This window comes from Platichthys flesus, chromosome 22, assembly GCF_949316205.1.
Source record: "Platichthys flesus chromosome 22, fPlaFle2.1, whole genome shotgun sequence".
In the NCBI taxonomy this organism is placed as follows: Eukaryota; Metazoa; Chordata; class Actinopteri; order Pleuronectiformes; family Pleuronectidae; genus Platichthys; species Platichthys flesus.
In genome coordinates this window covers 2838889-2863991 of record NC_084966.1, presented here as the reverse complement: position 1 = coordinate 2863991, position 25103 = coordinate 2838889, and the positions used below count along the sequence as shown (strand labels likewise).

General features: G+C 42.5%; 2 protein-coding genes across 3 annotated transcripts in view; one reads left to right on the top strand and one right to left on the bottom strand.

Annotated features, from left to right (window-relative positions):
- Window positions 1-3203: 3203 nt before the first annotated feature.
- Window positions 3204-9634, top strand: gca (grancalcin). The gene is made up of 8 exons (XM_062380770.1): window positions 3204-3365; window positions 5048-5275; window positions 5794-5863; window positions 6953-6996; window positions 7263-7410; window positions 7849-7962; window positions 8198-8256; window positions 8465-9634. The coding sequence occupies exons 1-8, from the start codon at window positions 3342-3344 to the stop codon at window positions 8489-8491; spliced, it is 714 nt and encodes a 237-aa protein (XP_062236754.1). The 5' UTR covers window positions 3204-3341; the 3' UTR covers window positions 8492-9634.
- Window positions 9635-9766: 132 nt separating this feature from the next.
- Window positions 9767-25103, bottom strand: part of kcnh7 (potassium channel, voltage gated eag related subfamily H, member 7) — a 47895-nt gene continuing 32558 nt past the window's right edge. The window contains exons 8-17 of one of the 2 annotated variants that reach the window (XM_062380768.1): window positions 23232-23463; window positions 22974-23141; window positions 22333-22532; window positions 20429-20681; window positions 18886-19091; window positions 18125-18209; window positions 16815-17102; window positions 15449-15602; window positions 12785-12974; window positions 9767-12491 (exon numbers count right to left, since the gene is read on the bottom strand). In XM_062380768.1, the coding sequence (XP_062236752.1) occupies window positions 12201-12491; window positions 12785-12974; window positions 15449-15602; window positions 16815-17102; window positions 18125-18209; window positions 18886-19091; window positions 20429-20681; window positions 22333-22532; window positions 22974-23141; window positions 23232-23463 (2067 nt within the window). In that variant the 3' untranslated portion in view covers window positions 9767-12200. The remainder of the gene's footprint in view (window positions 12492-12784; window positions 12975-15448; window positions 15603-16814; window positions 17103-18124; window positions 18210-18885; window positions 19092-20428; window positions 20682-22332; window positions 22533-22973; window positions 23142-23231; window positions 23464-25103) is intronic. The other variant, XM_062380769.1, reaches the window with a different exon arrangement.

The window sequence follows — 25103 nt, the reverse complement described above, 5'->3', positions numbered from 1 at the left end:
GTCCACTGTATTTTTGAACATGTTAATTGTCCTTTCTAGTGTTATTTTATTTCCTGAAAGTTAAAGTGACAGTTTGGTTTTCCTCAGGTTGCAGCTGAAATATTAAAAATGTCTCTTAATTTTCTGTATTTTTAAAGCAAGTCAGTGCCTTGTGCAAACGACTTTGAGTCCAGATCTTGCTTGACCTGGTTTTTATGGAAATATGATGATTTTTGGTGTTTTGTTCATGCAGCATCAGTAAAAAGATTCTAGAGCAGCCTCTTGTGGTGAAAAGGAAGAAACGCAGGAATAACATGTTTCTCTAATTTCAAATATAAATTGCATCTACAGGTTCATGAAACAACAAGTATAAAATATAAGGGACCCACAAATGTAAAATAAGATATAAATATGACAAATTGTGATGTTTTTGTTTGTGCAAAAGGAGGAAACGCAGGACAGACATGTTTTTCTAATTTTAAACATAAAATTGAATCAAAAGCTTCATAAAAAAATATGGATAAAATATTAATGACACTTTGTCATGAACTGGATTCACAGAGAAGTGGCTAGGAGATGTAAAATAAGATAAAACTAGAATTATGATGAATTGTGATTTTCTTTTGAAGCACCCTCTGGTGGTGAAAAGAAGGAAACGTAGGACTTATATGTTTTTCAAATTTTAAACATAAAATTTAATCCAAAGCTTCATAAAAAAATATGAACAAAATATTAATGATACTTTGTAATAAACTGAATTCACATAAAAGTGTCTAGGAGATGAAAAATAAGATAAAATAAAAAATATGATGAATAGTGATTTTGTGTTGAATTACCCTCTGGTGGTGAAAAGGAGGATCGCAGGACAGACATGTTTTTCTCATTTTAACCATAAAACTGAATCTAAAGCTTCATAAATAAATAAGGATAAATTACTTAAGACACTTTGTCATGAACTGGATTCATAGAAAAGTGGCTAGGAGATGTAAAATAAGATAAAACTAGAATTAAGATGAATTGTGATTTACTGTTGAAGCACCCTCTGGTGGTGAAAAGGAGGAAACGCAGGACTTATATGTTTCTCTAATTCTAAACATAAAATTGAATCCAAAGTTTCATAAAAAAATATGGATAAAATATTAAAGACACTTTGTCATAAACTGGATTCACAGAGAAGTGGCTAGGAGATGTAAAATAAGATAAAACTAGAATTATGATGAATTGTGATTTTCTTTTGAAGCACCCTCTGTTGGTGAAAAGAAGGAAACGCAGGACTTATATGTTTTTCCAAATTTTAAACATAAAATTTAATCCAAAGCTTCATAAAAAAATATGAACAAAATATTAATGATACTTTGTAATAAACTGAATTCACATAAAAGTGTCTAGGAGATGTAAAATAAGATAAAATAAAAAATATGATGAATAGTGATTTTGTGTTGAATCACCCTCTGGTGGTGAAAAGGAGGATCGCAGGACAGACATGTTTTTCTCATTTTAACCATAAAACTGAATCTAAAGCTTCATAAATAAATAAGGATAAATTACTTAAGACACTTTGTCATGAACTGGATTCACAGAGAAGTGGCTAGGAGATGTAAAATAAGATAAAACTAGAATTATGATGAATTGTGATTTTCTGTTGAAGCACCCTCTGGTGGTGAAAAGAAGGAAACGCAGGACTTATATGTTTTTCTAATTTTAAACATAAAATTTACCCAAAGCTTCATAAAAAAATATGGATAAAATATTGAAGACATTTTGTCATGAACTGGGTTCACAGAGAAGTGGCTAGGAGATGTAAAATAAGATAAAACTAGAAATATGATGAATTGTGATTTTCTGTTGAAGCACCCTCTGGTGGTGAAAAGGAGGAAACGCAGGACTGACATGTCTTTCTAATTTTAAATATAAAACTGAATCAAAAGCTTCATAAAAAAATATGAAAAACAATTAATGACACTTTGTAATAAACTGGATTCACATAAAAGTGGCTAGGAGACGTAAAATAAGATTAAATAAAAAAATATGATGAATAGTGATTTTCTGTTGAAGCACCCTCTTGTGGTGAAAAGGAGGAATCGCAGGACAGACATGTTTTTCTCATTTTAAACATAAAACTGAATCTAAAGCGTCATAAACAAATATGGATAAAATACTAAAGACACGTTGTCATGAACTGGATTCACAGAAAAGTGGCTAGGCGATGTAAAATAAGATAAAAATAGAAATATGAAGAATCGTGATTTACTGTTGAAGCACCCTCTGGTGGTGAAAAGGAGGAAACGCAGGAGAGACATGTTTTTCTAATTTTAAATATAAAACTGAATTCAAAGCTTTATTAAAAAAATATGAATAAAATACTAAAGACATTTTCTAATAAATTGGATTCACATAAAAGCGGCTAGGAGATGTAAAATAAGATAAAACTAGAAATATGATGAATTGTGATTTTTTGTTGAGGCACCCTCTGGTGGTGAAAAGGAGGAAACGCAGGACGAACATGTTTTTCTAATTTTAAATGTAAATTGAATCTAAAGGTTCATTAAAAAATAAGTATAAAATATTAGAGACACACAGATGTTAGATAAGATAAGACAACATAAGATAAACCTAGAAATATGATGAATTGTGGTGTTTTGTTCAAACAGCATCAGAAATAGACTCTAAAACCCCATCTAGTGTTGAAAAGGAGGAAACGCAGGACTTTCATATTTCTCCCATGTTAAATGTGCAGTGAATCTAAAGCTTCTTGAAACCACACAAATGTAAGATGAGATGAAACTTTATTTATCCACACATCGGGGAATTCAGTTGTTATAGCATCAGGAAAATGAGACAGAAAAGAGAATAAAAAAAGCAATATAATACAAACAAAAACCTTAAAAACTGTCTGTACGTAAACACAAATGTGCAAAAATATATTTTCGTTTAGAAATAGTGCAAATACGATATACAAATAGTGCGAATAGTATAAGATAGTGTAAGTAAGTATCTAAGCTTTGACACTTTGAAGTTAAATATCGATAAGGTAATAATTGGCAATAATTTTGTGATAGAAATGTATTGCTTTTAAGTTCAACTGTGTTGCGTTCAGGTAACTTTTATGTATGTTAATTACGAGGGTAAGTGAAAGCCACTCGGAGTTTATCGGTGTCTTTTTCTCCTCCTCCCTCATTTGTCTACAGCGCTGTCAACTCCTTGCCCTTCCGGTAGCAGGCGCAAAACTCGGAAATGACGTAGGCACAGTCTTCGCACAACCAGGAAGTGACAGGCGTGCTAACACAGCGACCATCGCTTTGCACCAGGGACTCTTCACAGACTCTGAGCTTTTCCTTGTCTTCATCGCTGTCGCTCGTCTCATGGCTTATCCAGGATACGGCGGGGTGAGTACAGTGTGTGTCCGCGGCCATTTGCCCGGCGTTAAACGAGCTGCAGCAGCTAGACGAGCGGCGAGCTCCCATCGGTTCCACTCAGATTCCGATAACTGTGATTCAGCTTCCGCTCTGTTCCTGTAACAAGGGGATTCTCCACTTGTACTAATGTCTGAGTCGGGTTCTGTTTAAATATACTTCTCAAATAACTTCATTAAGATTTAAACACAACCTGACGTCATGAAGTCACAACGACGTGAGTTTTTAGAGGAGATAATGTTTCTTCAGGGATCCACATCCAGGCGGACCCCCTCAGCCCGTTGATCTCAAACAGGTCAAATCAAGCAAACTGTGTTTAAAGAGCAGCGTTAGAACCAATCACAGCAATTCAATGAGGAAAACGAGTCAGTTATAGATGAACACCAAAGCGATCCACGATAGAAAGGACAACAATGAGATCCTGTTAATATAGTGTGTGGTTAGTGACGTAAAAGTACTTTGGTTCAATGTACAACATAATGTCAGTGTGTATGTACTGACCCGGGAGATATACTGCCTCACTCAAGACACACCCACCCCCCCAGGCACCTAAATACACACACTCTCCGTCACGTGACTCTCCACCAGGAATGTTCCTCATCTGTGAGACGTTATGATCAAGATCTGAACTCAATTTAGAAACATATCTTTGCTCCTGATTGAAGGTTCAAAACTCTGGACACGTGACTCACAGCAGAAACCTTTTACAAATCTGATGTAGATCCCTCATGTGTCATGTCTCCTGTGTAAGACTCACAAAGTACATACTCATTACACTGCTTCATATTGAACCTTTGTTATATTGCTCATAATAAGACTGTGGCAGGACAATTATTGTTGTAGTTTTATTGTCTTCATCTTTGTGACTCATGAGCCAGAAACATTTAAACAAAAACTAAGGCCTGGACTTAAGAAGCTAAAGGTCAATGTGTGATTTTCCAGTTGTCACTTAGTGTTGTAGTAATAATTAGATTCAGAGTATGTGTCGCTCCCTCGTAATGAGACAGTTGTGGGCTGGACTGCCTCTTGTTTTGATTACCCAGGATGTGTTGTCCTTGTTAAACCATTAGTAAACACGCAAGATGAGAACATACAGAGGATGTTTTCCAGCTATATAATACAACGATAAAATATAATATGTTGAAAAACAACACAGGACAGTCAAAAGCTTTAGAGATCATACCTGTCTTCAGTTAAATGCAACCACTGGGAACCAGTGTAGAGAGGCATGTACAGATGAGATGTTGTCTTTGTCCCTGTTACTGCACTCGCTGCAACTCAGACAGGGATCACTTTCTAAAACTCAAAAGCAGGGCTCTGAAACAGTCCAGTGGCAAATAGATGAAGACATTACAAGACACTGTGGTCGTTGAAAGAGAGGAAGAGTGAACGTTTTGCAATAATCTTTAGCTGAAAGAGACTTTTCACAACAGTTAGTTGAACGTCAACAGGGTCCAAGATGACACCTAGGTGACCTTTGATCGACGAGGCCCTTTTCTCAGGCCCCTGCTCAACATGACATGCCCTCTACTAATAGTGTGTATCTACAGGATCTATATGAATAATCCTGGTATCTTCATAAAGGTAACACATTTAGCACTTTGTCTGAGCAGCTCCATAAATACCATCCCTGTCTCTCCTGTGTTCTTCCTCAGTATGGGGGTGCGATGCCGGGCATGCCCGCTCAGGGGATGCCACAGCAGGGAATGCCAGGAGGGCACATGGGAGGTCCCATGCCGGGGCAAATGGGTGGGCCCATGGGAGGCGCACCACCCCAGGGAGGATACCCTGCTTATGGAGGAGGCTATCAAGCCCAATATGGTGCCCCACAACTGGCTGCCAACGATCCCATGTGGGGTTACTTCACAGCCATAGCAGGCCAGGTAAGTGTGTGCGTTTGTGTGTCTGTGAGCTGCAGCTTCATTTCACTGACGTGTTGCTGCAGCTGTTCCTCGACCGACCTTCTTTCACTTCCTAGTTTCATGTTTGGACAAGAACAAGAAGCTGCTTCAGGCTTCATGAAACACCCCATGGCTCAGAGATGTTGGGACTTGGTACAACTCGGTTTTACCTGTTGAAATGAATTACCACTGTGTTGGTTCACACATGAATCAGGACGTGTACAGTTTCTACTGCATGATGTGACATGATTTCAAGTATATTTTTTGTCACAGCCTTTGTTGATTGTGTTGATGGACTCAGTGGATGATAGACAGGAAACAGAGCAAGCGTCTCTCTTTATTTCCTGATTTTTTTCACTCAACATGTGTAGCACGCTATTTGAGTGTTAGCAGGATTTCTGTCTTTACCTCATGTCCCACTTCAGTCAGGTCTCTTGAAGACTGTGATTATTTCAGTCGCACATGACTCAGGACTGAAAAACACTTTCTGCTCTGTACAGGACGGTGAGGTGGATGCAGAGGAACTCCAGAGGTGTCTGACTCAGTCGGGTTTCACTGGCAGCTACCAACGTAAGTTCACTACTCTCCCTCCCACATAGATGTGACACACAAACAGGGGAACTGAGAGAACTCATGTGTTGTGTATCAACAGCGTTTTGACAAGACTTCATTCAGGAATCCCTTTGTTCGTGTTAAGCAATGCTTCAATACTCTGGTTTAAATACATTCTTAATTCAAACACAGCGATCATTTTCTGAACAGATTTTCTTTGCAGTGAAATTGATTCATATGCCATTTAAGTGTTTAAGGAAGATTTAGCATAAAAAGATCAATATTGAAGCAGCAGATGGAGAGATGTGTGTTTTAGTCTGCACGTTCTTACTCCTTATTAAAAACCAGCTCTTCCATCACCCCCAGTACAACCCGAGCAACGTGAGGTCTGTTTACACCATCATGCTTCTAAATGTTCAATATTGCAGCAAGCACCTAACCTGAAGCAGTGTATTTACTCTGAGCAGGTTTGACTGATTCTGAAAGTTATCCACAAATATTGGCTTTTTGAATAACTCATCTGACTCCTGTCGACTTTAGCAGCTGCTTTTCTAGTCTTTTGTGTTTAGTGAATCCAACCTCAGGTACGATGAGAGGCTATGCAGCTGCTGCCTTTAGAATACCTATAAAAAGTAAAGCCAATTGTCTGTCACTGTAATCTCTGGAACACAAAAGCCTGGACTGTATATTGAACTGAGGTATTGGTGGGGGAGGGGGCAATTGTAGGGATGGGCCTTTGTGCTGTGTACCCAACGAAAGCAGCCACTGCATGAGCGGAACCTTTTGTGTGCATGGAACTCAATTTGAAACTTAATTTAAGCAGCGTCTTGATAACAATTCAGTCCGGAACAAGTGATAACAAGGGCCACATGTTTTTTCTGGCAGTGGAAATGCAGCTTCTAAATTTTTTTGATTCTTTGAAAGAATACTTATTCTGATTTCCTTTTGTAAATTGACCTTGTTAGTAGGTTGCAGCAGAATTACAGACATTTAAAAAACTTTAGAGAGAGAAGCTGTTAAATGTTTTGTATTTATTTTTTCCACTGTACCATGAACATACGGAGCTGTGATATTCATGTGATCTTAACATGTTGTGATTGTTTGCAGCTTTCAGCCTGGATACTTGCAGGATCATGATCGCGATGCTCGATGTATCCTTTGTTTATTGTGACGTTAATCTTCTGTCTCCATCTCTTAATGACACTGGGCCTGTAACTAAAGCTCAGACTGATGTTTAGTGGACACACTGTCCCCGTCACCACCTCCTAGTCCAACCTTATCCTTCATACTCAGTGTTGAAGTATGTGAACGGCAGGTGTGGCTCTGCCTCGGACCAGGTTCAACCAGCTGCTCCCTTTAGCACTTGCACCCTGCTGTCAGTATCCAGCTATGACAACCTTAACTCGACCGTCACCAGAGGGACCACACGGGCAAGATGGGTTTCAACGAGTTCAAGGATCTGTTCGTGGCTCTGAACGGCTGGAAGCAGAACTTCATGATGGTGGACCAGGACAGGAGCGGAAATATCGATCCCAACGAGATGTCTCGGGCCATCAACTCTATGGGTGAGAGTCTGTAACTGTCTGTAACACAAGGGATATTTAGTGCCCCCCCCCTTATCGCACATCCAATGGAGAGCGGACACTTAATTAGGCCCAATAGAAGTCAGTGAGACTTTAATCTGTGCTGACTGGTGTGATCTGTCTCATTACACTTTTGATCACAGCGGAACAATTAGCTACAAACTGCTGACACTGTCAATTCTTTATCATTTACAGCTCAGCAGAGGAAAACATTACACCCTCAGACACACTGCTGCTTCCTCTAGCAGGATGTGAAGTCCCTATCAGATCCATGTTAGAATAGAGATTAGGAGGAGGAATTATGGAAGAGATTTGAATCAGAAAAAACTGAAAAGTCCGACGGTCTGAACCAAACAGGAAACAAGAAACCATCTGTCACACACACTATCTACATATTGTAATGAGATTGTTTTCTTTCAGGCTACCACATCAGTCCTCAGACTCTCACTGTCATCATCAAGCGCTACAGCAAAAATGGCCGAATCTTCTTCGATGACTACGTGGCGTCCTGTGTCAAACTGCGCGCCCTCTCAGGTACCACACACAAGAACCAGGATCCGTGTTGCATAGAAATGACCTGGCGTGCTCAGTGAACAGCCACTCGAGTGCAGATGTACAATTTCCCATTTTCCTTTTCACTACCCTCTCATGCGCTGTGACATTCTGCTCAGCTCAGTGCACAGATCTGTGTCACAAGCTGTTGTGCAATCAGCTTTTCTGAAATTGTGTGAGCTTCCAGTGTCGTGAGCGTTTACTCTTCCGGTTGCAGACCACTTCAGGCGGAGAGACACCATGCAGCAGGGAACTGTCGCCTTCCAGTATGATGATGTGAGTCCCAGTTTCTTAATAGATCTCTCACTGCTTCACATGGTTTACAGCTTGAGGAGTTTATTAGCCTCAAAGGGTCTTAAGGGACTGAATGGAAGTTACTGGGATGTGTTGCGTATGTCACAGATGTTTGGTTCGTTAGCCGGCACATGAATCACCATCTCCCTCTCTTTGTCTCCCTTCTCTGCACCCCCGCCCTTGTCAACAGTTCATCCAGTGCACAATGGCCGTCTAAGTGCTGCAATCCGCCCCGGCACCACGAGGTAAGGGCGTCTCACGGACCGACCGGCGGCTGATTCTGGAGCAGTGCCTCACAGGAATGCAAAGGGAGGCCAGTAAATTAGACTTTGAGGCCATGAGCCGCAACATGAAAGTACAAATTGCTTGTAATGCTTAACATAATGCTTTAGTCTTGTATGTCACATGGGGATGAGTTGAGGGTGTATGAGATGTACACACACATGCGCGCATATATATACAGAGTATGTATCCACCGTAGAGGGAATATAATAGATTTCTATAATAAAGTTCTGTGTCTTGATACTAAAAAGGATGATGTGGACACCTATTGTGCCATTATACTCTCTGAATGTATGGTTAAATATATTACAAGGTCATAACAAAGGCAGCATCATGGTTAATGAGTAGGTGTTAGCAGCATTAACAGATGAACAAGAGGTAGACATTCAGACGGTTAGGAACTCTTAGCTTGTGCAGCTTGTCCTGTGCAGTGTCTGTGTTTAATGCATTTTATAAGAAAGAAATATTGTGCACTTCTGTTTTATAAAACTTGTATTGAGCCTCACATTAACCATTAATAGAAGCATATTAACCTTGCTGTTTAACTTGATAACGAGCCAAAGTGACTGTGAGCTGAACCACACTGATATTAACATGTTGCCATATATGTAGTCTCTTTTATTCAAGAGTGTGGTCTTTCAGTTTGAAAGCAGGACTTAATGATTGGTCATGTTTTCACTGAGAACCCTGCGCTTGCACTCTCCACATGCTCAGACATTTCTGTTTGGAGTTTTTCCTATGCTCTCCAATTTTAATGTGCAACAAATCTCTTAAATTTCCCTAACCAATAGCATGGTGTCGAGTTGAAGAATTAATTTCCCCAAATCCAAGAGCAGAGGAAAGAGTCCATGAGAAATCTGAATGCAAAGGCTGAAAGACTAAGCTCTTGAATAAAGATGTGAAAAACCCCATTGTCTTTTAGTATAGCTCTTCAAACTGTATGTTCATATACTTACTTTTGTTTTCTTGTTTAATAAACACAGCCAGTTTTTTGCAGTGAAGTCAAATCTCCTCACACACCCGGTGTTGTAGGAAATATCATATTTTGTTAATCATAATAAACACTTTTTACTCAGTATGCATTGTGTTTATTCATTTATACAATTGCGCATTTTATCCCCTCAGTATATTTACACAATATAATTAAATTCTTTAAATATAGTTCAGAACGAAAACATTCAAATTAGCTGTTAAGTGTTGCATTGTATAAAATACAGTGGCAAACATTTAAAAAAATGCATAAAAACAATTGTGAACAGCACTAGATTTAAAAAGTGACCTTTATACCCAGTTCAGCATTTACAATTTTTTTTCTAATCTCTGTGCAATAGTTTGCAAATCCCATGAAAGTTCAGAAGAAGAATCTTCAGGTGCCGGACGTGTTGACTTTAGCAACTTTTGTTCTACATGTGTGCTCGAGAAAGAAAAAGAAAGGACCCCGCGTTCTGCTGCAGACATTTGTGTTGTCCTGTGAAAGTAAAGCTTTCTCTCAGTTCCCTCCATTAGCTCCTAGCATTTATTTGATTCTCTCCACTCTGACAGACCTATATTTTTCCACTAGGGTTCAGGAAGGCGCAGGTTTTGCAGTGAAGCGACAAAATGAAGCCCGGACCTGTTCCGGTGCCGGGGGTTTCACCGTGCCCCTGTTTCAAACTGTTGAATGAACTCAGAGGGAGAAGTTGAAGTGGAAACTATAGAAATGGTTCTAAAATCAATGTGCCACATCAGTCGTCAAGTCGAACTAAATCAAAACGTTAGTATGACGCGGCGCCCAGCTGTCCATGCTGAAGTCTGGCTTGCTACATCGAGAGGCTGTGCATTGCATTCATCGTCTTCCCATCAGCACTTGAACTCACATCAGGGTTTTTTTTAAAGAGCAAATCAGTTACATAGAAAAATAATGGCAAATTAAAGACTTTGATATAGAAAAATAGGTCTTAAACTATCTGGAAATCTGTGTGTGCGCAGTTTTGGGCTGAACCCGACACATTAACACACACAGCTGATCGAGACCCTTTAAAAAACATAGTCAAGTGCAGTCTCCATGCAGTACATGAGCGCTTGTTGGAATTCGTTAAAAAACTAAAATGACTAATTGGTTTAACTCATGCAGTTCAAGGTTGGATACATTTACATCTGTGAAGGTGGAGGAGCAGGTTTCTACTGCGTTGGGTTCATATGGTTAAAGGCTAATAAAGCTAAGGCTATTGAAGGCTGAACTTGTGTGTTCATTCAGATGATGCTCTGTGCTGATGATGCTTTATTTAGGAAATTGTACTTGTTCAAGAAGATAATGGAAGACCTAAAGCATGCAACCAAAAGGTGTCGTGGAGGACGGTCAAAGTTTCTCTCCAGCAGTTTAAATATGTTACATACATATAAGGACATTCATGTCGAGGCAGGTTGGGGATGATAATGATTTTAATTTGTTAGAACGATTGGTGTGGTTGATGAGCTACTGATTACTACTCTGCAGGTGCTAGTATCTCATCTATAAGTTTTTTACTTTGAAGAGTCTTTTACTTTAACGGTTGTTTTATTCAGATCAGTTCCTTCAGAAGATGCAGGAGAAAGTAAGTTTTCTTCATTTCGATCTCCAAACTGCCTCGACGTTAGTGCCCATAAAAAGATTTACTGCAACATGCTTACATTGATGTGACACAGGCAACTCTGTGGTCATTTGTGTTTTGAACTTCAAGCATTCGTGTCTTGAACATTTACAGTGAACCTCCGCTCGCTGAATTCACACACACACACACGTAGTTTGGTAGTCAAAAAAAATTAAATCAAACACAAAGAGCTGCTCTTTTTCTTGGATCAGGTCATAGAAAAACGAGTTTGAAAATGTATTAAACTCTAGAAACACACCCGAGCTCAGTGTGTTTCCCTGAATTGGTTCTTCATTATTGCAAGCGGAGAGAAAAGTATTTTTGTGCTGTGCCCTGTCCACGCAGCCTCTACGCACATTTATTATTATTATTACACTGTGTTTGTGAATTGTCCACTGAAAGCCAAAGAGGGATTTCCATGTGTTGTGGCAATGTGGTGTACGGTAGGCACGCTAGATATGCACACTGATCTCTTTGTGAGTTTGTAACTGTGTCAATTGTTTGGAGCTGCGGAGAAAACAAGATGAACCTTGAAGCTGGAGTATAGAATCGCCTCAGGAGGAGTTTCAAGTAGCTTTTGTTCTCTGTGAAGAGGGACGAGTCGTAGAAAATGAGACTTGAGGGCTACAGTGGTGTGTGAGCATGCCAGGGACACACCTGATCGCCCGGTGGGTCGAAGCGTGTGTGAGGAACATGCAACAGAAAAGAAAAGAAAACATGAGGAACTGAAACATGCATGTAAAAAGCACATTGGGTGCCATGTGTTGCTGGCAGTGTTCTATTGGAAGTATGTACAAAGCAGATGATGACTTTACATAATGCTAATAATATAGTGTATAAATACCTCTGTATAAATGGACTTTATACATCTAAATCAGAGAATAGGAAGGAGCGTTAGGCCTGGGAGTGTTTCCGAAAAGGAATGGAAGAAAGTCAACAGTTTGTTTTCCTTTGCATATTCAGTCTCTTTCTTAGACCCTGAGTCGAGCTTGATAGAAGACCTTCCGTCAGTGTCGAGAGGTCGGGGGCCGAGGCCTACTTTCCTGGAAGCCCCGGGTCAGAAACTGGCCTGTGGAGTCCCAACATTCCTGAGCTGCTGGGGACGTCTGGTAAAGAGGCTTGTCGGCCTGCCGGAAGCCGTGGTGGCTCTTGATGGTGTTGGTGACGTTGCTCTAGAGAGGGTGCGTCACTTGTCTTGAGTTTCTGCTCCGAGTCTATGTTGCTGTCGAGCAGGCCACCAAAGTTCTCATCTGGAAGAGTCTCTGTGTGCAGGAGGACTGGGGAGGATTCTTTGGATTGGTTCTGGGTGGCCTCTGGGCCGGGGTTCTGTGGGAGGCAGTGGGCAGAGATGCTTCAGACGTGTTCAGACAGCTACTAAACAAAGGATTGTGTGAGATGCTTTTCTGATCAAAGACATGTGCAGCATGACATTAAGACTGAACCCTGTCTCTGTATCTACATTGAAAACATTTCCAGTATTCCTCTACACCACAGACTTAAAATTAGCTTAATACCTTTAAATCCTAAATAATTCAAGAAGACAGATGTTGCTAAAGAACTCATGAAACACTATTTCTGCAGTGTAAAGTTTCTCTTTCCCTCTCGTTCTCGCCTGGTACCTGTGGCAGAGGCGGAGCAGGGCCGAGGCTTAGCTCTGTCGGGATGGCACACAGCGGCTGGACCCTGACAGCTGGTCTCTGGTACTCTGGGCTGGAGGTGACGGTGCTGTAGGCTGGAGGCCCGGCCGTGGTTTGTCTCTGGAGGAGCTGCAGGATGGCTTGGATGTCTGCAGTCATCTGGGACTCCAGCCTGATGGACAGAAAGACGACAAAGCCCCCACCAGAGTTATGGCTCTGCAGCTGTACGCCTCCGCCAACCACTGCAATTTACTTCTTCATATATTTTTTTCTCCAGAATCACAAGAGGCCACAATGACCTTTAACCTTCGACCCCTGGATTGTTATCAGTTGATCTTTGGGTCCAAGTGAACATTAAAACCAAATTTGACAGACAACCTGAAAAACACAATGCCTCTGGCCACTGGGGGTCGCCAACGAGGAGGACTAAAAAGTGAACAAACAATTACTTTGAAGAAAGTTTCTTTAATTTGAGATTGATGATGAATTAAAATGCAAGTCTTAATGGAACTTTAATGTGATATTAAAAATCCCAAGTTTAATAAATATACTATACAGCCTCTCCTGGACTGGCCGGAGAGGCTGGTTTCTAACCCTGCCCGACAAAAAAAAAAAATTGTCTAATCAACCAAAGATTTTGCGACCCCCCCTGCAGTACCTCCGCGGACCCCCTAGGGGTCGCGGACCCCCTGTTGAAGACCTCTGGTGTAGAGCAAAGGCTACAGGTCTTGATAGCAGAAGACTCTTGGTTCAAATCCCGTTGAGTTTAGCAAATCTGACATTAGACAGTTTTTCATTCTCACATACTCCATGCAATTTAACAAAAAGACTTAGCTAATCTTCGAAGAAAGCAAAGATAATTGTATGGCTCAAATGGCTAGAAGCCTGCCTCATAGACCCTTGGACCCGGGTTCAAGTCTCTGAGTTATAGGATGTACTGATACATCTGCGAATGTGGGTTCAATATTTATCTGCTGCAGTATATTTATCAAAATTAACATACCAATTGTAATGTTTAAAGCGCCAGGAGAGAAGTTCTGAGTGCCGATGATGCTCGGTGGCGTGAGGGCTTTGTGTGCCGGCTATGGAGCCGGCCGGCCATTCCAGGAGAGGCTTGTTCAAACCTTGCCCGAGTATCTGGTGTACGACATATAACTAGAGGAGTCAGTGGGACGATGTAGTATACAGAGTAGGAGGATTTGGCAGTGAGAGGTGGAGGAGGAGTTCATAGTCAGAGTGGGAGCAGTTTTTGGAGGGAGGAAGTGGTAGTCAGAGTGGGAGGCGTGGTAGAATAGTCAGAGAGGTGGTAGTCAGAGTGGGAGGCTTGGTAGAATAGTCAGAGAGGTGGTAGTCAGAGTGGGAGGCTTGGTAGGAGGAGGTGGTAGAGTATTCAGAGAGGTGGGAGGCGTGGTAGAGTAGTCAGAGAGATGGTAGTAAGAGTAAGGGAGGAGGTCAGATAAGGAGAGAGTGTGTGAAAAATGGTGGCCAGCAGTGGGGATGGTGCAGGATCCTGAAGACCCCTGGTCAGCTGAATACCTCTTCATCTCACACCACTATATTGACATTTATTTAAAACTCTACACCACCTTTGCTCCAAAACTCTGCAACTTCACCATGACGTCCAACCTCACAAGATGACGTCTGTGTAAATTTCCAGCCAATTATAGACGAAATCACAAGGGGTTGCAAGGCGAGCTGTGAAAGATGACTTTGCTGTGATGAAGTTAAATAATAAGCCTATCATGGGAAATGGATCCAAACACCATCCTGGAGGTGTATCATGTTATCTAAAGGTCAAGAGCCCCAGTGCTAAAAGAACACACTTTGTGCTTCAGACGTCAGATCCGACTCTAAAAATATATTCATTTGATATCAAAATTACTTGTGGTTTAACCTCACACTCAAATAAATTTCATGAGTCATGATTTCAAGTTAAAAGGCTGTTATCATGCCACACATTCTTCTCCCAGGCGCCTTCATTTCCCGCAATGCAAACTAACTACTGGAAGTTCAGCTGGACATTCAGGTGTGTGATAACCGTGGCGACTGTAACCTCAGGTGGAAACGAAGAGGACGCTACAGACTCGTCTTTAACCCCCCCCCCCCCCCCCCCCACACACACACACACACACTCGTGATTCAAGAGAAATCACTCAGCTCCCTCTGGAGACACTGAGCGCTTTATGCAACTGTTTGTCATATGCAGCAGCGCTTGTAAACAAACACTTTGATGTGAATAGTCGCTGGAGTTCCCCTTTAAAAAGGAGTGAAAACCGACATTGAAAGTGCCACATGATTTTCATCATGTCCATTATCCACAATATAATGGGATCTAAGATAAAAAAAAGGATTATATAAACAAGGGCACAGATCAGCAGCTCCTCTGGTTTCACAGTTAGAGAGTAAATATCAGCCTCTTTGACCTTCAACCACCAAATTCTAACCAGTTCATCCGTGAGTGAGCATCTGCTGCAAATTTTAAGAAATTCCCTCAAAACATTCTTGAGATATGACGTTTAAAATAATGGTAGACGGACACATGGATGGAAAACCCCAAAACATAATAAACTTTGGCCACTGGGTGTCGCCAGCGCGAAGGCATTAATGTCTCCTAATGACCAACAGTGACCAACGTCCACACCCCACCTGTTGAGATGCTGCTGCAGCTGGTCCAGCCGTTGCTCCACCTCTCCGTAGGTGAGGTCTGTGTCGCTGTCGTCCTCCCCGGCTGGCGTCTCCTGACACTGGGCGGGCTCCTCAGCTTTCTCTCTGGGACGCTGACGCACCCACTCATCTGTATCTGGTGGGAGAGATGTGAACGCACACGTTAACACACACTGTGAAAATGATCTGTGTTGTTAGAGCTTTGTGTCATCTCATCATTCAACTTTCCTGAGCTTTGATCCCCTCACAGAGGAAAACACACATCTGACCCCCCGGTGACTGTTGCACCCTGGCAGAAATCCTCTTATGGCTGCAGCAGCTGAATTATTGGATATCACTAACAAATCTACATGCTCACACACTTTCCCCACCTACAATCACTCCCAGTTAAAATGCATCCTGCAGTACAGCTAGTGTCATTTTGCTACATGCGGGAGCCTTCTTCACACTGGATGGTTTAATGAGGATTTACAGTCGCATGGGTTCAAGCTGTAAACACAAAGAGGTGTGTGCTCACACGCTGGAAGCTGGATGTGAGATTTCCTGCGAGTGATGCAGCTCTTTGTATGGAAGCTGCTCAGTGGACTCGCTGGGATCTGCGGGAGGATTTCAAACTTCTGATTTCTTAACTTGCTCCCTGTGAATAGCGAACGGACAATTGAACCTAAGCACTCAGATTTCTTGAAAAGATTTCCTGTGACCTCACTCACCAGATAACAACACACCACAACACGATTTTACCAAATGTTTCCTGTAAAACATTTATTTGGTCGTGACCTTAGATCAAATGTGCGGTGACCCCCAAGCTGTTTGCTGGATATAATCCTCTTACCTTTTATAACTGGGTGGGTTTTAGGTTTCACCCTAATGACACATAATCCTTGTTTGGATTTTTAATAGGTGTGACATTCCTCCTCTGGTGCTTAGGGGTGTTTTCTAAATTAAATTCTGAGCCAATTACCATTCTGGTACAAGTTTAGAGGACAAGCTGAATATATGTGCGTTTAAAAAAGACAGTATAATAATAGAGATTTCATTTTTTTCTTTCAGAAATCGATTCTGATACCTGAACTGATCGTGGACCGAGTGCATTTAAAAAATAACAACTTCCAATACTGCTATCGTAATTGGAACATACCGATAAAATAATTTATAAATCAAATTAAAACAGCCTGAACATCTTATTTGCTTTCTTCTATAGAATCATTTGTTTCTTTAACAAAAATATATGTTCAGGAGGAAGAAAAGACGTTTCAAGCAGCGTATTTTTCAAAAGACAAAAATAAATCCCTCATTATTAAACACAAAACGATGGAGGAACAAATTAGGTGGATGTTTCCATCATCACCTTTATAGCCCCGGTCCTGTGTGTTGTCTCCAGCCGGTGCATCCGGAGCGTTGCTCAGCCCGAAGCCCAGGGAGTGGTCCCTGACTACAGGGTAGCCCAGCACACCAGAACACAACGGCCTCTGCTCCTCTTCCTCCTCTCTGCCTTCCTCCTCCTCCTCCTCCTCCTCCTCCTGCTCCTCAGCCTCTTCGGCAGACTCCCTCTTCTCCTCGGCTGCTGAGGAGGCATAGCTCTGCTTCCCCTGCTTGGCGTCGCAGTAGGTGGCCACCGGCTCCTTGCTGTGGGAGCCTACAGGGAGAAACGGTAATCAGGAAATCTGCTGAGGGAACACCGGCTTCTTTGCCGACTTCCTCTGGGGAGGCCCGCGTTGCCTCATTATCTGTGACAACACGTAGCAAGTGTTTGCCTCGGGGGTGAGGCGAGGACAAACATGTTATGTCACTGACGGTCACTTTAAATCATCCACAATAAACGAATAGCTAATTTGGCTCAATTCTACGTCCTCACACCTGCTACACACGTTCTCCATCCTCACTTGTGTTAAATCGGGAGATGGCGATACTGTATTCAGATGGCCTGTAACCATGGCGACCTATTAGATCAGCCTGAGCTGCAGCCGAAATGCGGCGTGCTGCTGAGTGGCCGAGTCCCGGGCTCCACGTCCTGGCTCTCCTGGCTGATCCAAGTCAAACACAGAGCGTACTGTCCTCCCAGTGCTGAGGGCAGGGACGCTACTGTGTTTATCTGAGGAGAGAGATATTTATAACTCCATCACACTGCTCCATTGTGTGGTAGAATATCAGGGTTTATTGTGAAGAGATCATCTTGAATGAGCCTAAAAAACTGCACCATGATTAAGCTTTTTCATGTGTCCCCTTATGAGACCACATTTAAATTCACCAGATCTGGATTTTTATCTGGATCTGCAGCAAATTGCACACGATCATAAATATCAGTCTCCATATCACAGCTTAGCCAAGCTTTGTGGGAATCCGCTGAGCTGCTTTTGTGTAATCTTGCTTAAACAGTTGACGCCATTTTTTATCCTTAAATGCAAATAGTTAAAAAAAGATTATAATGAAATAATTACATTCCCATCTTACTGTCAGAAGATCATATTGTCATTTAAAAAAGCCTGTCTCCAATTAGCGTGAAGTCATGACCCAACGTCTTTGCACAGATATTAATCGGAATCACTCTACTGTAATTTCTAATGAAGGTTTAAAGGGACCGAGATGTTATGACACACGCGTGTAGGATTTTAATTGTAAAAGTACTTTCTGATTTAAAAGCACTTGATGATGTCTGACCTGTGGACGACTTCCTTTTGTAGGATGCTTGTCTGCCACACTTCATTCCATCCATGTTGGACTCAGCTGCTTGTGGGTGTGATGTCTGTAAAAAAAGGAGAATATATAATTAAAGCATCTTGATATAGGTCATAAATGCAGCCTCCACCATGTGCAGATGTTTCACTAAATTTATCAGAATAAGATGAGTAGTGGCTGCTTGCATTAAGAATGAGTTTTCCATTCTTTAACTACAGGTTATAAACAACTTCCTCTCTTGTCGGTGCATCAAGTATCTTCTCTTTTTCAATGTAATCCTATTCAAACCTTCTTGTGTCTCCCTCTCCTCCTTCCAATCGTCTGAATGAATAACAAAAGGCTAAGTTCCCATCCCTCTCTCCTTTAAAATATAAATAAAATAACTGTCACAGGCCTTGCACATGTTTCCACTGCACTCAGTTTATCAGAATTACAGCCTGCATCATCCCCTGTCTGTAACGTCCACATTCAAAATGTCTCAATTAGCCTGATGCTTGTATTCCCACAACCACAGATACACTGAGGCCCTGAGGAGAATTAATAACAAAGCTACTGCTCCATCTTAAATGGCAGAGATATGGTGCAGTGAAAAGTCTGTTTAATTCAAGTTAATGTTCTGCCCTAACCTTTTTACTGTACAGCAGTAAAGCAGAAGTACTGCATAAAAGCCTTGAATCCATTTCACTGCCTACGTCATCGTAACTGGAAACCGGGATCTGTGCTGGCACCTGTGGGGTGATTACCTTGGTGGTTTCGTCCCGGAGGTCAAAGGTCAGCTCCAGGTTAGTGAGGAAGTGGTCGGCGAACTCCGGGTACATGTCCAGCACCTCGAGGATCTCCTCCCTCTGGATGGTGTGGAGGTCGCAGTAGCTCAGCGCCCGCACGTCAGCGCAGGATTTCCCCGGCTTGGCGAACAGGTGGATCATCTCGCCGAAGATATCGTTCTTACCTGCAGAGGGAGCACAGGTTCATGGTGGGGAAGAAAAGAGGCTACAGGGCGTTACATTCAGTTTGTAGGGTATCTGCTTGAAAACAGCTATTATTTTATTAAATGTAAGAACTACTTAGGCTACCTAAAAAATTCAATATGTAATTAAATGTGTATATTATGTACATATCTCTATATTTGTCTATTCTGAGGTTTCTGTTTGATTAAATGATTTATTCATGATATTTCTATATATTACTATATACCTTTCTATACACTATATATAAGGAAATGTTCAACTACTACTGTGTATTTGATTTGCTGGTAGAACAGAACATTTGTAATTTCCTTGCTGACTGCCTGTTTCCACCTCCTTAACATTTTCATTGGCTCCTGGGAGTCCCAGCATGCACTTGTCACGCACGGTGCACTGGAATGTAATACATGTTCACGTGGTGTAGAAACGAGAGAAATGGAGCCATCAGCAGTTTCTCCCGCTGTAGCAGAGAAAATGTTGTTGAGTCGTAACTGTACATGACCTACAACTTCACCCTCTTGCTAATCGTGACCCTGGTGTGTCAGCGCTCTTCATCAGAGGTTAATCGGCTGCACGGAAAACAGTCGTTAAAATGGAAAACAATAGCCTCTGTGGGATTCACCTGTTGGGAGGAGGAGGAGGAGGAGAGAGGAAAGAGAGAAGCGAGGCAGGCCCAACCCCACGGAACTCTCAAATCCCTTAATCTGCCTCTTTTCTCTCTTATACTTCTACCCCACCCACTCGCTCAGCTCTCCCCGTGCTTCCATTGTCATCTATCTATTTGAAAGCAATCATGTTCTCCTTTTTTTCTCATCGACACGTATCCCGTGTTACTCTCGTCCCACCATGTGTCCTCCCCCACGCTTCTCTGTCCTCCGCCTTCTTCTCTGGCACGACTGCGAGGCAGAAATCACACTGTTCTTTGAAGTAAGTTATTACAACGTGCCCAAGAGGGATCTCAGCTGCCAACCCAGACATATCAGAGCAGCACAGAGTCCTTACTTCACTGGCCCGCCCCCATCTAGGCGAACTCGGGCTGGGAAAACAGGAGTATCTGGCTTTTGAAGTTGGTTGTTCACTTGGCACATCAATGTCCAATTTCGAAATGTTGAGATGTTTTGTGTTCAAAAAGATTTTCTACATGCATGGCATTCTCTCCTTCCTCTGACCTGGTATCCAACAGCCTTTTAAACATATTTATGTCCAGTAGAAGGTTTTCAGAGATTATATTTTATTGTTCAACAGAGATATTTCCTGAGTAAACCCAGAGCTTGAGAAGAGAATGCTAATGATGTTATGGAGGTGGAGAGTATAGACCCACCAAGGATGGCCACCACCACGTCATCTTTTAGGATTTCGATGGAGCCACGCGAGACAAAGTAAAGCGCGGTGAGCACGTCTCCACTGTGGACCAAGGTGTCTCCAGGGGGCGCGTGGGTGGTCTTGAACCGCATGGCCAGCGCCCGGAGGCAGCCCTTGGTGGCCCCGCGGAACGCCTTACAGCCCTGGAGGAGGTTTGTGTTGAGGTGGAGGCAGATATCCGCCTGCAGGCACTCGGGGAAACCCTTCAGGACCTGAGTGCGGAAAGCACATGGTTACAGTGTGATTACATGAGATATAGAAGTGTTTTTTTATTTTCTTTTACAAGCTGTCAGCGATGATGTGCAGATTTTTTTAAGTGCAGTTTGGTTGCAGGTCAAATTGAGTAGAAATTTGGTACAATTGCCACTTGTGTTCTTTCCTTCTTCTCAAAACCTAGAGCCTGACGCAGTAGAAAAACGCCTGCAACGCCCTCCAACACAGAGCTAATGTTTTCACTGAGCCACTCAGCAGACAACACACAACATTTAGGGACTGAGAAGCTGCAGATAAATGGCAGGTTTGTTTCACTGCCTCTATTCTACGAACCATTACCTGGAATGTGCATGATAATAATAATTCATCTTGAAACATTCCTCAATATCATGGGAATAAATATTCAAATTGAGGTTTCCTACCCATCCGAGTTAGCCCGGGAGACTGTTCAAAGTATAATCAAAATATTCAATAAAGAGAATCCAACTTGTAATCCACTTACCCTCGTAAAGACAAAGATAGAGAGCAGGGACAGAACGGACTGTAAAGGAACACTTTACTTTAGCACAACACCAGGGCAGGAGGGAGGGGGCTTCAATGACACAAGGGGGACAAGACAACACTTATTTCATCTTTTGTCATTTACACATAAAATACAATGTGCTACTGACAAGAGAGGAAATGCAGACCGAACTGGTTTATCTGGCTCTGACGGGCTTTTTATTCGTTGTTGCTTGGAACAAAAGCAGATCAGTAGATTTGGAAAGGAAAGACTGAACAACACTTGGCAAGCGCAGGTGCCGCCGCGGAGCGTGCAGCCAAGCCTCCCACGCCGGGAGGGAAACCTGGCATTGCCCGGCGCGGCTGTGCCCACTCTCACAGGCATGATTCACTCTGTCTCTGGTAGCAGATGAGCATCATGGGGTTGTGTTTGAATACACAGATTTCATGCAAAAGACAGGTACCTGGAGGCAGGGCCACATGCAAGTCTACCACTGATAGACTATAACTGTGGCCTGCAGGCAACACTCAGTGTTAATGTGCCTTGGCATGCAAGTTAATCTGGTAAACCCATTTATGATGCAGCAGGTTACAGTGTGTGTGGGTTTGTGTACGTCTAGTAAGTTGTGTAACAGATAAAAGAGTGCGGCAGCTTTAATAACATGCATGTTTGGGACAATAATGACAAAACCTCAACATTACACATGTGTTGTCTTCTGTGTGTTAAAGCTAAGAACTTAGAGCATTCCACTACGAGTGTCAGGCACAGCTAACTCTACCACTGAGCAATATATGGATGTTAGTTGTGTTAACACATGTACCTCCTGCTCTTACCAGAGTGGTGGGGTCATTCCATTTGACATGAGGCAGACATGGAAAAGACAAACTTATATAAGAACAGCATCATGATGACAAACGCTGCAGTTACCGTGTGCTTGAGCAGCAACTGCAACTTTCATTTCACCTGCGACGGCTGTGACTGAGCATTACACACTATCATCCTGAAGAAATGACTTTACATCGATGTGGTAAGAGCATTATTCAGGGACAAGATATTTACTAAAATATGGCAAAAAAAATCACACAAATGAGTCTCAGCCTTGGACCAAATCAAACAGACACACACACACACACACCCTCCTCTCGTACCATATTCATGTCAATGCCGTTGGTGTATGTCCAGGCGTGTTGGAAGTACTCCTCCAGCCGCTGCCGCAGCGGGTTGGGGATCTGGTGGAAGCGGATGAACTCTTTGACCCGGAGCATCTGGAGGTGATACCTGGCTGTGCCCGAGTACAACCGCTGGATGATGGCGGACACGTTCCCAAAGATGCTGGCGTACATTAGAGCTGGGAGAGAAGCCATACAGGTGGAGTGTTGAGCTGTGGAAGCTGAAGCTGCTTATATAAAATATCTATCTTTATTCTAAATACAGCATTTGCTTCCTGATGCAGAGCAAAGGCTTAAATTAGTTGTGTATTATGGGGTGTCACTGTATAAAACAAATCTGCAGGCTCAAATGTGAGCTTGATCAACTGGAATTTCACCAATGTAATGGTTTTGTTTCTAGTACATTCTCATTACACAAAGCTACAGTGGGCATGCACAAAGTAAAATGTGATGAGGACAACGTTTGTTTTCCTAACTGTCTTGTATCAGAGTCCTTATCTTTAAAAACCCTCCATTAAGGTTAATGTTCTCCATGAAATACAGTGTGTGTGCTGCAGCCTGATTTCCAGCGATGACAGGATCATAATAACTGTCTGAGTGTGACTCAGCTGCTCACTCACATCCAATGAGCATGACGCAGATGGAGAAGATCTTCTCAGAGTTGGTGTTGGGGGAGACGTTCCCAAAGCCCACACTGGTCAGACTGCTGAAGGTGAAATAGAGCGCTGTGACGTACTTATCTTTGATGGAGGGACCTGAGCTGGGATCACTGTAGTTGTACATTTTTCCTGCAAGGAATAACAAACATAGAGTATGTTAAAAATACTACAAAATGTGTGTATCGTGTCTTTGGCATCAAAAGATAAATAAAAGGTCACCTATGGACACCCCCAGGTTGTCCAGCCATCCGATCTTGTGCTCGAGGTACGGCTTCTCCACGTTACCGATGGCGTACCAGATGCAGGCCAGCCAGTGGGCGATGAGGGCGAAGATGCACATGAGCAGCATGAGGACAGCGGCGCCGTACTCTGAGTAGCGGTCCAACTTGCGGGCAACACGCACCAGCCGCAAGAGACGGGCCGTCTTCAGCAGACCAATCAGAGTGGTGGTCTAAGAAACAGAGGAAGATCTGAATCAGGACTTTCAGTTCTCTGCTGAGAATCGAGATCATTAACATTTAAAACAAGGTGATATTCCAGTTTTTTTATAAATCCTCACAAATCAAAAATCTGAAATCAGGGGGAGTTTGCTGCACGTTATCTCCCCTCAGTGTCCTGAGGACAATCAGCTCAGGGTTAGGGAAATCATGTAAATCGGGTTTTAAGAGGAAGTGGAATAAGGACATGAAGGATGATGAGGCACTTTTGAATATGATGATTGCAAGATTTTGCAGCCCCTCAGAATGTACAGTGCACACACATCACTCTCTTTAATCCCCCATCGGCGTTTTCGAGCCGGTCTCAACTAACTAACAGGCTTTGCAAGGGAAGTAAGGGACTGGGGGGGGGCATGCAACCAAGACTTAAGTCCTGATCTATAAGTGGTGTACAATCTGTAAACACAATAAGTGAGACTTCGGGAACGCTAATAGGTCGTACCGCTCCCTGTCGCGCCCGACAATTATCTTAATATCCTCGGGGAAATCATTACCCGCAGACACTTACTGTAGTTCTGCCTCCTCAGGTCTACGCTCTGTTACGCCTCACGTACAGGTGAGAGTAAACACCACGTGGATTATTCAAAGTAGAAGCTGGAGGGAGGCTAGTGGATTTTTTGGAAGGGAGATGAATCGGGAGGGAGGTGAGAAAGATGGGTCCATTAAATCCCCTGAATCACTGCCATCACTCACCGCCGTGCAAAAACAGTGAATAAATCATACGCAGAGAAAGATGAGGCCTGAATGATCTGCTCCGAGCGTGCACCAGCAGCGTTGTGTTGAAGGCAGCCCACAAAGTGTAGTGTTGATTAAAATCTGGTCTCACAGAAAGTCAGAGGCGTTTTTCAGCTGAGGAGTGATGCTAAATCTCCAATTAGCAACCAGCTGTATTAAACACATCCGCTGAATATCCCTCAGGCCATCTGGAGCTTTAAAACACCACCAGAGCTTCGGATGTAAACTTCTGACTCTGTGTCAAATATTAACATTGACATTTTCATACCTGAAACCAGGCTTCATGTGTTTTGAGTATTGTCTGACAAATGTTTCTTTCTGTCGTCATCACCTGCATGGGCTGCATTCACATACATCTGCCGTAAAAGCCTTTTTGTGCTGTAGTGAGCAGGAAAAAGTCAATTTAATATGAATGCAAATGAGAGTCAATCTATAATAATAATCATCCGGTTGCACTGACTGGGTTTATGTTATTCATTCCTGAGTAATACTTGTTTGTTGCATTTGTTTATGAGCGCAAATTCACTCTGGCCTGATCAGGACAAAGGGGAATTGTTATTTGAATTCTAGTACATAAGCAAAATCTTCAGGATTTGCAATTACCTCCCATTTGACCGCTGTGTGATTGTGAGTCTGGAAATAAAAGGCAAATAACCTCAACTGGATACTGATATGAAAATTATGGAGAGGCTCAAAGGCCTCCGCAGGCAAATTCAGCCCCGCGCCATTTGTTTCCATATGCCAGCTTAACTCTGACTGAGACTCAGAAAAACAAATCTCTCCAGGGAGATTTTAAACCTTCTATGTTTCTAATGAAATCAGCAAATAAGAGGAAAAATCTGAACATTGTCGAAGACAG

Coding starts and splice junctions, on each gene's coding strand:
- gca (XM_062380770.1), top strand. CDS start 3,342: ATGGCTTATCCAGGATACGGCGGG. Junction 5,276..5,793: donor TCACAGCCATAGCAGGCCAG/GTAAGTGTGTGC, acceptor TGCTCTGTACAG/GACGGTGAGGTGGATGCAGA. Junction 7,411..7,848: donor TCGGGCCATCAACTCTATGG/GTGAGAGTCTGT, acceptor GTTTTCTTTCAG/GCTACCACATCAGTCCTCAG.